The sequence below is a fragment of the Pteropus medius genome, unplaced genomic scaffold (genome assembly GCF_902729225.1).
Source record: "Pteropus medius unplaced genomic scaffold, Ma_sr-lr_union100, whole genome shotgun sequence".
NCBI lineage: Eukaryota > Metazoa > Chordata > Mammalia > Chiroptera > Pteropodidae > Pteropus > Pteropus medius.
Window position 1 is genome coordinate 10237603 of NW_024349798.1, and position 15317 is coordinate 10252919.

Genomic DNA, 15317 nt, shown 5'->3' on the forward strand with positions numbered 1-15317 from the left:
CTTTCTTACCTCCATGTTTCATCAGAGGAGGCAGATTTGAAGGAATTAAGTAACTTGCCCAAAGTCTTGGATCTAAGAAAGTTCAGATCAAGGATTCGAACCGGGCGGCCTGGCTCCAGGGCCCACACTTTTAACTGTGATACCACCCTGCCTCCCTGGGGGCCCCACCCACCAGTGAATTGGATTCTTGGGACAGAACTGGGCAAAACAGCCTAGGCTCCACACCAGCAAAACAGGTAATGGTTTACCTTCACAGTTCTGGGAGTTGCCAGTGACATGCTCTGTGCTTGGCGAAGGAACAGATGTTTAATAACTTTGCAGTAGCAAGGAGGAGGTTACATAACACGGCTGAGCTATTTTTGAACTTCGGAAAATGCTGACTGCTCTTTTCAAAGTGCCTTCTGTAAAACCAGGAATATTAAACATAAAGAACACTTCCCCCTTTCCCCTACTTTTTAAATTCTGAAATCCCAGAAACAGAAACAGATCCACAATAAGATCGTTAGCACGTCATCCTGAGCAAGCAGTCCTTCATATCTGTCCAGCATCATAAATAATAAGTCGTTGTCACACTATCCTAACTACGCAAGCTCTGTGCATAATACTACAAGGGATGTCCATGAGGGCTGCCAAGGGACATAACTAGCTAGCCCCAAAATGCCATGTGCAGCCAGTCACAGCTGGTCTCCAGATCCGTCAGGTGTGGCTTCATCTGCACATCTTCTGAAGCCACTTGCATCCTCCCTTCTACACAGGGGGAGTAATGAGAGCTATTTGTTTACTGGCTGCTTTGCAAAATGAGACTAATTCCGTTGAAAAAAAGTAAATTTAAAGCTTGAAGTGAGAACCCCTGAATCTAGAGTCCTAAGCTTCCACTGAACAAGCTGTTGGGTCCAACTCAGGCTGCAGACACATCTGTCCTCTGCCTTGAGCCATCCAGACTGAAGATCCCCCTTCCTATCAGAAACCTCAGTGTCTATAAAAGGGGGAGGTGGGGGGAAGGATGTGACTAAATAAAAGATGGAACACTTATACAACAAAATACAAAACAGCAACTGAGGGGAATATGCTAGGATTATATGTATCTTCAGAGATCAATCCTGAAAACGAGGTTGAGGTAAAGAAATTCTAACACGTTAGATACCATTTGTGTACCCTACACAGAACCACATTAGGTCTAAGATCGTACCTATATCTATCTTGAAATACAAAACATGTACATGGATTTGGCTAATACCAAATTTATTGTAATGTTTTCCCCTCCCACAGAGAGAAGGAAGAAAAGTGGGACAGGGCTATGATAAGAGTTTCTCCACTGTCGGAAATGTTTTATTTCTTTTAAAATTTTAAAACAAATGTGACGTGTTAACCTTTGTTCTCTGCGGTATGCATTAGGGTGGGTGTTTTATTGGATTCTGTGCTTTTCTGTACTATTTTTTTTTCAATATTAAAAAAAGAATTCTTAATATCTGAGTTGTCTTTAGACAAATGTCCCCTATCCTCAGCAGACTGTACATCCTTTGAGAAGTTTGACGTTTTTACAGGGGCTAGCATAGGGTCTGTTGGATGGTAGCAGTGATGGATGGAGGGTGAAAAGATATAGCGCCCTTAATCCTTTTCTTAAAAACTGCCTTCTTTGGGCTTTTTCTCAAGCTCCCAGTCATTGCCTGGTCTGGAAAGGTCCCACTCTATCCCAGGGTGTGTTTAAGAAACACTGTGATGATGGAGAAGTGTGGTAAGGAGCTTTGCCTGTGCCAGATTCCAGCCTCTCACACTGGGTGCGTACTGCCAGCACACCGTAAATGGAAAGCTGTTTCACTAAATACCAGGCAGCGGATGACGGCTCACCACACTTGACGCATTACTTCTCTGGGGCTGAAAACCCATCTATGAAATTGCAGCACTCAAAAGCATGACTCTTGGAAACAGCACAGCAGCATTTCACAGCATGATTCCTTTTTTTCAGGACTGAAATTTGGGGTGGTCTCTGGGAAGAGATCTGAATGTCTTGCCTATTATCCTTCTCAAATTCCTTTTCCTGCATATATTATATTTCGACTGTCCTAAAATTCAGTTATGTTTCCATCAAAATTATATATTTCTGAATAGTCCAGTTACGGGGCACTTCTTGTTATAAAAAGTAAGAAGTGATAATAAGGCCAGCCCTTGTCTTTGGGCTGGCAGCAGTCCTGCCTCTGGAAGAGGCTCCACGTCTCCTACTGATTTATCCGAGTTCCTTCCTGGTGTTAGAACGATCATTTAAAATGCTGTAAGTGGCAACGTGGAAACAAGATCCTTAAAGAGTGAGGGAGAAGAGGGAAAGGGAAAATTTCAAAGGACCATGATTTCTTAATTCAAGAGTTTGTTTTTCAGGGGAATGTCAATTTTATGCACATATCACACACACACGCACGCACACACACACACGTACACACACACGCATGCACGCACATGCATACATGCAGACCTGGCCCCAAGATAATCCCTGAACTGTGTAGATTCAAAGTCCTAAAACCTTCCAGAAATGTTTTCGAGTGACGTTTTATTCTGTTGATATAATAAGACCAAAGTAGTCTGCTGACTGTAACTTCTGATACCAAAAACAACTTCACTGATCACTGTGACAGTCCCTCAGTGATTACCAGGTGCCAGGCATTGTGCTAAGCAGCACTTTTCATGCATCACCTCATGTCATACTCACAGCAGAGCCTAGAACATTAGTTCTCAACTTGTGGTCCCCAGACCAGCAACATCAGCAGCACCCAGGATCTTGTTAGAACTGCGAATTCTTAGAGCCCACCCCAGAACTTCTGAATTCAAGGCTCTGAGCGTGGGGCCAGTGATCCAATCTAATAAGCCATCCTGGTGATTCTGGTGCGTACTAAGGTTGAGAACCCTGCCTAGAAAGTAGAGGCTGTTATCGTTGTTTTGCAATGAATGACTGAGGCCCATAAGGGTAAAATGATTGTCCAAGTCATATAGAAAGTGGATGAGACAAGATTTGAACCCTGACAAATCTAATTCCAGAGCCCAGTCCCTTAATCACAGTGCCACACTGCTCATTATCTGAGGGATGAACATGAATTAAATCAGGGAACATCAGGTAAAAACATGCAAAATAGGTGTATGAGTGTGATCATTCTAAATCTCAGCAGCTGAGCCATAATGATGGGCCACAGAGAACAACGACACTTCTCGGAAACATAAAATGTAACATAAGTGTCCACCAAGATAGGGGGAGGTATATGAATTATGATACATCCATGTGATGGGCTACAACGCAGCTGTAAAAGTGATGCTTTGCCAAGATGTCCAATGACTTAAAGAGATACTTAGGACATCAGAAGGAAAGAAATTTAGACACACACTCAAATGGAGACTAGGGGCACCGGCAAGGGCAGTTTTCCCAAAATGTAACACGTTGGGGAGGATGTGGAAAGTCAAGTACTTTCACAAACTGCTGAGTGAATTTAAACTGGTATAGTTACTTTGTAGGAGAATCTGGCAATAGATATTTGAATTTTAAAATGCACATGCTCTACGACACCCAAAACTTACTTCTTAGAATCAACCCTAGAGAAATACTTGCACATGTGCATAAAGAAACATGTAGGATGACTGTCACTGCAGTTTAGTTTTTAATGGGAAAAAAAATAAAACAACCTAAATTTCTAGCATTATGAAGATTGGGTAAATAAAGCATGGTGTGTCCCTACTGAGGAAAATAATGTATAGGTTAAAAGAATATAGATATTCGTATATATGTGTATATGTATGTATATGTCTACATATACACATACACATACCTACATACACACATATCTACATGTATTCATACATATGTATATGCATGTGTATGCATTCATTTGTATGTATATCTATACATATATCTACATATATTCATACATGTGAATATGCATATATATCTACATATATACACATACATACTTGAGATATAGCTAGAGGATGGATAGATAGACAGACAGATAGAAAGACAGACAGACAGATAAATCTCAAGTGTAGGTTTCCAAGGTTATTATTGAATAAAAAAAGTTAAGTTGCAGAAAACAAAGTGCAAAGTTTCTTAAAGAGGAGATGAGAAGGGAGTGAGAGGGGAGAGAAGTGTAGAATCAAACAAAAAATTCCCATAAGCACACACAACATTCTCTATTTTCCGTGCACACTTTTGACAACGAGTATGTATGGCTCTTAGTATTTAAACCATGAACAATAACAACAATGAAACTCTGATCCCGAGCAAAGAGCCCCCTCTTACTGGTGCAGCGTGTGCAGCGGGATCTCTGGCTTCTCCGCCTGCCCGTAGCAGCTGGCCTTGGCTTCAGGGATGTAGGAGAACCTCTCCAACATGGAAGACGCAGCAGTGGTTAGGATGCCCAGGCCGTCCCTTACTCGTGCCTCCAGGCTGTAGTCCCAGTCGTCGTAAGAGACTGAAATGAGTCCTGACGGAAACTCTTTGGGGATGAGCTCCGTGTTCCCAGAGACCAGGCTTGGGACAATCCAGAAGAAGTCATACCCGGTGAGGCCAAGGGAGCGGGCCTCACTCAGGATGAGGACGGCCTCATCTTTGGAACAGTAGAGCAAGATGACAGAAGAATGGATCTTTTTCAACTGGACTTGAGTCTTGGCATCCTCGAAAGAAGTGTCCAGGGTGATCACGTTCTGCATGTCCCAACCCACAAAGCTATTGTCCACTGTGGTCTTGATGAAGCTGATGAAGTCTCTGTAGCCAGGGAAGATGGTGGTCACCAGGGAGAAGACGTGCCAGTCATAATCCTGCATGATCTTCAGCATGACCGTGGCTTGTTGTTGGATGGATGCGCCAAACTGGAAGAAGGTAGACGTCGGGTCCTGTCGACAGGTAAAAACAAAAAAGAAAACAAAGGATGAGTCCAAAAGAAATTTATAAAGCACCCTCTGTCTTCACAGGCTTAAAGAAGCTCCTTCCTAGAAGTGAGGGAAAATAAGTCAGACGTCTATTCATTCTCAAACATTCCTGAGCACCTACTCTATGCCACGCACTGGAACACATACCAGAATACAAAGATGAGAGAGGCCCCTGATCTTGGAGCCCATCGCCTGGCAGAGTGAAGAACATCTGTTTTATTTTGCCGCTTATCATCTATTCTCCTCTTTTTCCTCTAGTTCATCCCATCCATCTCATCTTTGAGTCATATGGTTCCAACAGAATGAACTCTCTCTGGCCTCCAGGCTCAAAACAGGAAAATGAAGCCAACAGAGACAAAACAACATCAGAAAATAGAGACAGATTCCTGCTGACACACTTAGACCACCTGGATTCTGCCGTGCCTGAAGCCATTACTCTGGACCTGTTGCTTATATAAACCAACAGCTTCCCATGTTTGTTTCAGCCAGGTTGAGGAGGATTTCTATCACCTGAATTCTAGACTCCTGTATAATATGGAGTATAATGAATGTTGGGTGGACATCTATCTGCTCAATCAACAACTATTTGTTGAACACCAAACTATACAACAACACCAATTAAGAGCTTGGAGAAATAATAATATACAGACAGACACAGACATGGACTCTGTCTTCATAGAGCTGGTGGGAATCTGAGGAAGAGCAACTTCCATGAACTGCAGGCTGAGGGGATGGCGAAGGAGAATCCAGGCATGGAAGGGGGAAATAGGTGGATGTTTACAGTCAGAGGAGCCCTGAGGATACACCTTGACTATTCCAGGAACTGGAGATAAATGCATTATGGTTGGTGAACAGAGGGGATGAGATGATGTTGCAGGCCTGGCAGGAACCCCATCATCTATGGCCTCAGGGGATACGTTCAGAGGCCTACGTCTTATTCTGAGCATAAAGGGGAGTTGCTGAAAGCTCTTACGCTGGAAGTGACATGGTAACTTCTGGGTTGAAGGACTGCTCATGGTTCTAACATCTCCCCAAGTCTGTGATCTGATCACAGAACAGATTGCCATTTAGAAAAGGCAGGTGATGCAGAGAGTCGTTCAATTTATAAACTACCTTTACGCTCCTTAACTTGTCAAATCTCCATGACGATCCTGTGAGGTTGGTATATTGTTAGCCGGGGGAAAGAGGCTTAAAATGGTCACAGCTATAAGTACCCAAACTCAGGCTCTGATTCCACGTCTGGCCCCCTTTCCAAAACAAACCACAGCCTTCTTGGGATCATCGATGATGTGCATATAGCAGATGCTCGAACCATGGTGTAAAAATGCCAACAAAAGAGAAGGTATGGCTCTGTGTTATAAAGAAACGGGATTTGACGAATGCTGAGATATTTTTTTTTCTGGGAACTGAAAGAATTTTCAAAGGGTCCTTATCATATCACAGCCATGCTTTCATTTTGCATTCTGTATTCACTATGTATTCACCTGTATTCATCGGATTGCTCTTAACACAAACTCAGTAGTATAAATATGGGGATTCCACTGTATGTGTGTTCATGTGTGTGTGTGTGTGTGTTAAGAGTAGATGATTCCATTCACATATTTTAAAACAATACTTTGTAGCTGTGCACGTCAACTCTTTCAATAAGTCTGCATAGTTTTTCCTGTGGGCACTCACTGGACAGAAAGTTTTATCTGAATGGGCCAAAAGTCATAGTTCTTTAAAATATTCCCTTTTCCCAAAATGCTTGGGTTTGGGGGATAATCTGAATGTAGTGTGTCCTAAAGGCAGAGAGGAAAAAACAGAAATAAACACGTTCTGGGCCCTTTCCAATATTACAGTTCTATGAATTTTAACCTAATTAAATCAATTAAAGTGGGAAACAGATTTAAAGACTTTGGATAATTACCTTTTTCCCTATAGTAGCTTTTGGAGAAATCCAATATTCTTGGATTGATTAATCATTTTAAATCATCCTCAACAAGACAGTGAACTGCTCAAGGGCAGAGATTTTGCTGTCCTCATCCTTCTGTCCCCAGAACCTGGCAGAAGGCTTGGCACATGACACATCAGTTAATGGAGGGTGAGGAAATGCATGAGTGAATGAATGTGTGAATGAAGGCTAAGAGGAATGTCCTTGGTTTAAACATAAAGCAAAAGGGAAGGATTCAGTGTCTGAGACTGTATTTTGTATGGCTCTTGAATGTCGTGTCCAAAAAACAAAAGCTTTCATCAGCACCCTACTGTCCTGAGGAACCGCTCCCCCATTAAATGCCCCAAATATATGTAGTGTGTCCTTTATTAATAGTGAGGAGAATATAGAAGCTCTATGAGCCTCAGCAGGTGGCCACAGAACCTCATTAAATACCAAAAAAAGTTGACCACATAAAGAACCCACCCACAGAAGGAGGCACATAAGTGGAGCCACAAGGCAGTTATACTCATCCACCTGATGCACTGTCAGGTGCCTCTTGGGGTGGGGCGGAAAAGTTCCAAACTTAATTACAAAAGAAATGTAATCATTCCCATGGAAATGCCTCTGCGGAAACCAGTCACCAGTTACATTATGACCGCGAAAGGCAGAGCGACCTGCATCTTCCTGCACTGAGCACACGAGGAACACAGAAAGCTCTCAGGAGGACGACGCTAAGAGCATCGTTGGAACTTAATAAAAATGGTCTCTGATACAACCCACCTACACGTACTTCCTTGAGACCATTCATGTTGGTGGAGAGGTAGAGGTCAACACACTAGATGTGGGAGTTGGTTGTGTGCTCCAACGCCCTTGCTTCATGTACTATGAGCTAGACAGGACCGTGTATGCACAAGCAGTTTGTGCACAGAGCAGAGCTGTGAGCAAGTGCAGCCTTATCCGGCTCTTCGTGTAGAGAGGAGGGCATGGCTGCACTGTGAACTTCACCGAGGAGAAAGATAGTCATAGCGACAGCAGTTCATTACTACTGCATTAATATCCTCATTAACATCTCCTCCCAGGATGAACAACAGTGTTCCTTCTGGGGTCAGACTACCCCTGTACGGATGTTTATTGTGTGGCTGTGGGAAAATTAACTTAACCTTTCCAGCTTCCGTTTCCACGTCCGTACAATGGGTGTAACAATGGTTATAATTATACCAGCTAACAGGCTACAAGTGCTGACTCCACGACAGTCCTGCAGTTGGCTCGACACTTCCTACATAGAATCCCCTTGAACCCCACCCCCAACAACCTTCCTCAACTGGTACCAGTATTACCATCATTGTAAAAGTTAAGAAACAGATTCAGAGGTAGAATGATTTTTCCAGGGTCACAAGGTAGAGAGACTTTTCACAGGTGGTGCGTCAAGTCTGCCTTCCTCGTGGTTCCAGGCTGTTCACCCCTGCATTGCACGGCCGGCCATGACAGCACATGCTCACCGAGCTGCAAGGATTAAATGATCTCTCTGTACGAAAGCATCGCGCGCAGTGCCCACCACGTATCAAGTGCTCAACAATTTTAAGTCACTGTTATCTTGCCCGGGGGTCGTGACTCTTGGCATCTCTCATCAGAGGCTTATGTCACCCTGTCTCCAAAAGTGGTAATTCGCACTCTGGACTTGAGCATCTCCACAACTCGCCCTGGTCACGGCTGCCTGATGTAGGTCACGAAGGCTGCTTTCACCACGCCCCTCCTCTCCAGTCACCGATGGCCCCCCCTAGAGCTGTCACATTAAGTTCAGACTTTCTAGCCCACCCCTGCATGCACACTAGTCAAACTTCACAGTTGAAACAGCATGAACTCTGGGATCTTTCGGCCCTGAGTTCAAGTCCTGGCTCTGCATCAAGTAGCCGTGTGAACGTGGGTAACTACTTAAACTTTCTGCATCGGATTGCCTCTGCCTGTAAAATGGGAATCATGAGCGCCCCCGACAGGGCTGCTATGCACACGGATGACTGGGAGGAGTAAGATGCTAATCCACTCGTGTGGGCTCCCACGGCTTGAGGGCTCCTCTCCATGTCCTCTGTCCTCTAGACCAAATGGACACCGCCAGAAACCTCAGGGGATCCTTATCCTACCTCAGAAACTGGTCCCTCCAGATGCACTGGCATGCTTGTTTCACATTCCGCCCCCTGCAAACCCGCCCACTCGTTCTAAGCCCACGGAGGCTGCACGAAGAGAAGGAACTGTCTTTCCTCACAGTGATGAATAATAATGCTTTGGAGAGAAACCTCTACTTACGTCCTTCGTGGACCTCACGTGGTTACCTTACACCACTTTCATTTCCATTGGCATCTGAAACAAATGCCTAAAACCACTATGGACCAAAGGCGCTGGAATCCTCTTGGAGGGATGGAAGCAAGAGTTATTTACAGAACATAATTGCAAAGTGAGGCGCTGAGGGGGCTCATGCTTATCCTTGGGTTTTCCTAAGGTGGTTTTACGAACTGGCAGGAGGCGATGGGGGCATCTGGCCACCCTCCCAGGGCCTGGCAGTCAGTATGCTAAATGGCCCTTGCTTTGAAGGTCTTGAACATTCTTCCCGCTTCCCGCCTGAAGAGCAGAGGCTGTGCCTCCTGCCCTCGCCCTCCCCCTGCCACCACACGGCCTGCCCATTGTGGATTCCACAGACCAGTGTCTGACCACCTCTGGCACCAGCTTCCTCAGCCGCGTGCAGCCGGGGGAGACGAACAGATTTCAGACACCCACTTTGGTTCTGAAGCAAAAGCAGTGCTCGCACCATGCTCACTGCTCTGCAGAACACAGAACAAACTGTTTTAAACACAGAGCGAGGGAGGCAGGATGGTGTGGGATTCTGGGTGTCTGCTCTCCACTCTGTGTTTCAGTCCCACCATGACTGAGGTCTCACTCTGATGTTCTAGAATGTTCTAGAGCTTCACTGAGTCCTCCGGGTGAGACCTGACCCCCATAGGTACCCAAGCCTAATGCTTAATAGAGTCTAATACCAACTTTCATTTCACTTACCCATTAACAAAGGCTATAAAGGACACCCACACCCATTATCTCTTTGATCCTAACTACCCCAGAGATGAGGTACTGCAAGTGGTTATAACCCTCACGGATGCCATTTCTCATAAACACACAGGAAAAGAGGTTAAGTGATTTTCCTAAAATCCATGTGGCCCCACAATTACGACAGCTCGGTTATTGCAAAATGTCATCCAGTGGCTCAGTTATTGCACGTACCAGTGGCTCCCACTCCTAGCTGCACAGGAGAATCACTTGGAAAGTTATTAAAACAAACCAGTGCTCATGCCTCACGCCAGTCCGACTGAAACCGAATCTCTGTGACCTAAGTATATAAACTCCGGTGCTGATTTATTTGTTTTTCTCTGTCTCCTCTCAACAGCAGGATGAGTGTTATTCAAGTTAGTGTCTTCTAAGCCTAGCGCAATGTCTCACACCCAGTAGGGGCGCAATAAATACTTGGTGAGGAAAAAAATGAACAGGAAGCTCAGCCCCAGGAGACATGGGAGAACTGGTCGTTGCTGTAAACCATATCCACAGCTTCTTTTCCTTCTTCCTGTCAGGGTGGGTACCAACGAGACGGATAATGATGCAGGTGACCCAGCCAAGATCAAGAGAGACTCCTTGGGAATTTGCTTTCTCCTGTCAGAGGATTGCCTTGGTGAGCCCAGGTGCAGGAACAAGGAATGAGGCCAAGCCTTCAACCCACGTGGGAGCCTGGGCTTCTAACAGGTCACACTGGTCACATGTGACTACGTACATGTAAATTTAAGGTATCAACTACAATTGAGTACTTGGTCGCTCAGTCACACTAGCCACATTTCAAGAGCTCAACAGTCTTTAAACTTCAAAGCTGATGGTCTCCCACCCCTGCCAGCCTCGTCCTTAAAGATGCCAATTCAGCTGGTCTGGGACAGGGTTCAGGATTTTTTTTTATTCCCTGGGTGAGTGCAGTGTGCAGCCGGGGTTGGAAACACGAATCTAAGCCTTTGCTCTCCAACCCTGTAGCTGTGCGTCAGCTACTCGGGGAATTTTTCATGCCTTCAGATTTCCAGGTCCCACGCCACGCCCACTGAATCAGAATCTCCACTGAGGAGCCCTAGAATATGCATTTTCCCTACAATAAGCTAATGGATGCCAAGACTTGGTACAGCTAAGTCCAGCTTCCCTACAGATGATGAAACGGAGGTCCCAGAACTTTCGATGACTTGCTCTCTTTGCCGTATCATGATGCCATCAGGTATGAAGGGTTTTCTACGAGGAAGAGGGGGTTTGTGGGAGGAACATGGGCTTTGCTGACAGCCCATCTGGGACCTGCTTCTTACCGCAAATGAGTTATTTAACTTAAGCCTCTGTTTCCCCATCTGAAAAATGGGAATGATAATAATGGTCACCAAGTAAAAGGTCACTGTTCATATTTTGAGAGATAATGCACATTAAGCACTTGGCATATAGGAGGCTTTTGGTCAAACTGAGTTGGTGTTAATGGTGAAGACGGCAGCCTCGACCGTCAAGCCCTAAGTCCACATCCGTCGTGGACTTTAGTGCCCTCACCTCCTGCTTATTCCTCACCTTCTGAATTTCCAGCATCTTTGTCCCTACCTTCCTCCCCCAAGCCCTGATGTGTATGGTTGCCTAGTTGCTGAGAGACATGCATCTTGCCTGCCTCTCAGACTAGAATTCTGGAGGGCAGGGCACCATTCCCTTCTCACACTTTGCATGGCATGGGGCCACAGTCTCATGAATGAAACTGGGAGTAGCATTCTGAGTCTACAGGGCTGCCAGCGGGCGGGAAGGGAGACTAGTGCTTTAGGTATTTGAGTGAACCTGCCAGATCTACTGCTCTAGGAAGAAACAGTCATCCACTGATTGCCTTTCATTCATTCAACAATTTAACAAACTCGGGCTATGTGCCAGGCATTGTCCTGGGGAAGTGAATCCTGGGAAGAAGGCTACCAAAGCAAACATCCTTGTTTTTGTAAAGTTTCCATTTTTATGGGAGGAGACAAACAAGGAAGGAGGAAATCAATACACAGAATTGTTTCAAGAGAATCAGATGATGTAATAGTTCAGGAGTGGAGAGAAGAGGAGAAGAGCTACACTTTAAATCATCTGGTCAGCTTCACTGGAGCTAATCCAAAGAATACCAAGGAAAATCAGCCAGCAAAGCTGAGGGGCGGGGTGTGGGTAAGGGAAGCAGCATGTGCAAAGGTAGGTAAGGGTTTGGCAAGTTCAGGGAACAGAAAGAAGGTCAGAACAGCTGACATTTAATGAGCAAAGGAGAGAGTGGTGAGAGATGCATTAGGACAGGAAACAGAGGCCACATCACACACCGAGTGCCCTGTAGATCACGGTAAGGGGTCCGGACTTAATTCCTAGCTCAATTTGATTCCGAACAACTCCTCTACTAAATGCCCCATTAGTGTCTCCCAGCAGGGAAGCTGGGACCTTGGGCATATTGGGGTTTCCTGTGAGCCAGCCCTGTTCTTCTCTTTGGAATTCTGATCTGTGCCAAGAGGGGAGGCTACACTGAAGACGCAGTAAGGCACGTAACTGTTTGCTCGCTCTATCATTTAGTCAGCTGGTACCCTAACCTCAGATAGTGAGGCTGGAACTCCTATGTCTGCTTGGGCATTCCAGACCTTGTGCCAGGTCACCATCCAGAGCCACGCTCCCTCTCTAGGGAGTAATGAGATGCTGGAGGAGAGAACACACAAATGCATGGAGAGATATATTCCTTGATTTCAGTTGCAACTAATTTAGGACAGCCCAACATCCTCTGCCATTCTCAGAACCACATGATGATGGCTGCTCTTGGCCCCCGCCCTGCTTTCTGGATTGTTAGCAGAGCTGGCCAGGAAGGAAAGCCTGCTGAGATTCAGGCCCTCATTTCTATGCAAGGACATAGCAAAGGCCCAAGCTGGCTTTACCCGGTGCTCTGTCAACCTGCGGGTGAGCATCTGACTCAAGGCTTCCGAACAGGGCTGTTAGCAATTATAGATGGTCTGAGGCTACACAGGAGCATCGTTCTGTTTTCGTTTTGTTTTGTTTGGGCCGGAACCAACTGTGACTGGGTCACTGGCCCTGCTCTGAGCACCTGAAGCCATTTTTTCAGATCCTTTTCTTAGAGAAGTGTGAGCCTCCCTGAACCACATCACGGGCATTTGTTATTCTGACCACTGATCATCCTTTCTTCCTTTACTGATAACAGTGAATGTCCGCTGGGAGCCAGCCTTTCCCTCTCCCAGTCAAGCCAATTGGTTTATCTACTCCCAATTAGTTCAAGGGTAGAAACGTGTCCTAACCTGGTCCAATTAGACTGACTCTCAGGATTTGTGGAGAAAGCAACAAGTTTCTCTTAGACTTGAACCCAGAATGATGTTCAGCCAGAATTTCTGGCAGCCATTCCATTGCCATCCACCATCCCGAGAAGGAAACGATCAGAGCTGAAGACAAAGCTGAAAGATGGAGAGTTAGCAAGTCCTGACAGCCTCGTCCAGCACCTAGTTCAAGCCACACCCAAAGACCCTTGTGGTCATTGCATGTCCGTATTAATTATCTCATTTTACTTAAGTCAATTTGAATTTGCTTTTTTGTCACTGGCAGTCAAAGATTCCTGATGCCATTCTGGCTAGGGGAGAAAAAAAAAAAAGAGAGAGAGAGAATAATGTGATTCGCTCCTCACTGATCTTCCCAACTTATATCGGAAGAATTCAAACTACAGAGTGGGGTGTTTCCCTTCACCATCTTTTCCTTTTCTTATCCCTGCTTTTCCCCCGGAGCAGCTGCCTTTCTCTCTGTAAGTCTCCCTTCCCTGTGTGAGCTCTTTATCCTTCCTTTTTTATTGTTGTTTTTCTTCAATATGCCACTGAAATTGGTTTCCTCTCAGAGAGTCTGACAGCCACAGCCACCATGACCCAGACGAAAGACATGATAAGTTGCCACTGATACTAATCGCTTGTCATTAAGCTGTTCCAGCAAGGAGAAAAAGCAAACAGGTCCTGTTCATTAAGTTTTCGTCTCTGACTGTGACACACAGAGGGGCTGCTGCTGAACTGAAGGAGGCAGCTTTATTTTTGGAAAAAGGATCATCTCTGGCATTCCCATAACACTTGCGAGGGGGCAGGCCCCGGTGGTAAACATTATAGTAGAAATGTCCCCTTCAAAATGCCCCACTGTTCTCAGAAAAGTGTCGACAATCGGCTCTGAGAGCTGAGCCTGCAGGGCAATTGCTTCTCCCATTGGGAGTCTGTATATTCATGCTATAAAAGGCCCTGACGGGCGTGCCAAATAGACAGAGAGTTCAAGCCTTGGCTTCTCTTACTAATGTCAGGACCTTGGGCAAAACCCTTAATATCTTCGAGACACCATTTTCTCATTTTTAGTCCCTACTTTAAGAAGGCTGTTGTGATTTCTCTCAGCACATACCGAGAGCTTGATTAACAGGAACTGGGATTATTGTGGCTATTGTCACCGTGATAGGATCAACCACAATGACGTCAACCAAATCCAAAACGCTACAGCCCACCAGCATGGCACCAATGTAAACACACACAGTTCCCCTGTGGCTCTTTCCCACCTTTCCCAAATGTCTTAATGACACCACGGCTCCAAAGGCGCTCTCATGGTGTGCCAAGCACGAGTTGACAGTGGGTTGATAACTCAGCCCAGTGTTAATAAGGAAGTCCCAGGACGACCCCTCAGCCAAGCAGAGTTTAAGTGCATTTAACCCTCACATTGACCTTTCAAGAAAGCATTTCTGTTCCCGCTCTACAGTTGAGGAAGCTGAGGCTTGCAGGGAGGTGCTTCTTTACTTTGATGAGGAAAGTAGGAAGCACTGGGGGACCTGGCTCCAGTGTGGACTGGATTCAGTGGGTGCGGGCTGGCACACTGCTAACAAGCTCACGGGTGGCACCTATGCCACGGGTCCAGGGACCAAGCTTTGAGGAGCAACGTTGCAGAGGCTCAGACACGCCCAAGGCCACGCGGCATTTGGCAGAGCAGAGGTTCAGACCTAGGGGTCCGACCCCACAGTGGCTTTCAGCCACCATGCCAGGGGGCCTCTGTCTTCCGGGGAAGAATGGAGAGTGACGCAAGACTCTCTCTGTGTTTCCGTCGGGACTCCCAGCTGCGGTGGCCACAAGTCACTGCCTGTCAGTCCTGTCATCTTATCTGACAAAGTGCTTTCGGGAGAGGCTGTGATTCAGAACGCACTGCGTGGAAGGGAAAGAAGCGGGGCTGCCCCGGGGTGAACCACCCCATTCCCGGGAGAGAGAGACGAGCAGCCCAGGAAGCAGGCGGGTTCAAGAGGTAGCTGTCATTCAGGGGCCCCGCCTGAATGACGGGGAGAAAAGATTCCACTGGGAGCATTGTGCCCTCTCTCCTGTGTGCTGGCCCCACTGCTCTCCACCTGGGTCGGGGGCCGGGGGGTGGCGGGGGCGGCGGTCAC

The 15317-nt window shown here is 46.2% G+C and overlaps 1 protein-coding gene across 1 annotated transcript in view; it reads right to left on the reverse strand.

Moving 5' to 3' along the window:
* The window catches only part of GRIN2A (glutamate ionotropic receptor NMDA type subunit 2A), a 345539-nt gene that overhangs the window by 138528 nt on the left and 191694 nt on the right, over positions 1-15317 (reverse strand). Inside the window, exon 4 of the mRNA XM_039885317.1 lies at positions 4277-4869. Within this exon, the coding sequence (XP_039741251.1) occupies positions 4277-4869 (593 nt within the window). The remainder of the gene's footprint in view (positions 1-4276; positions 4870-15317) is intronic.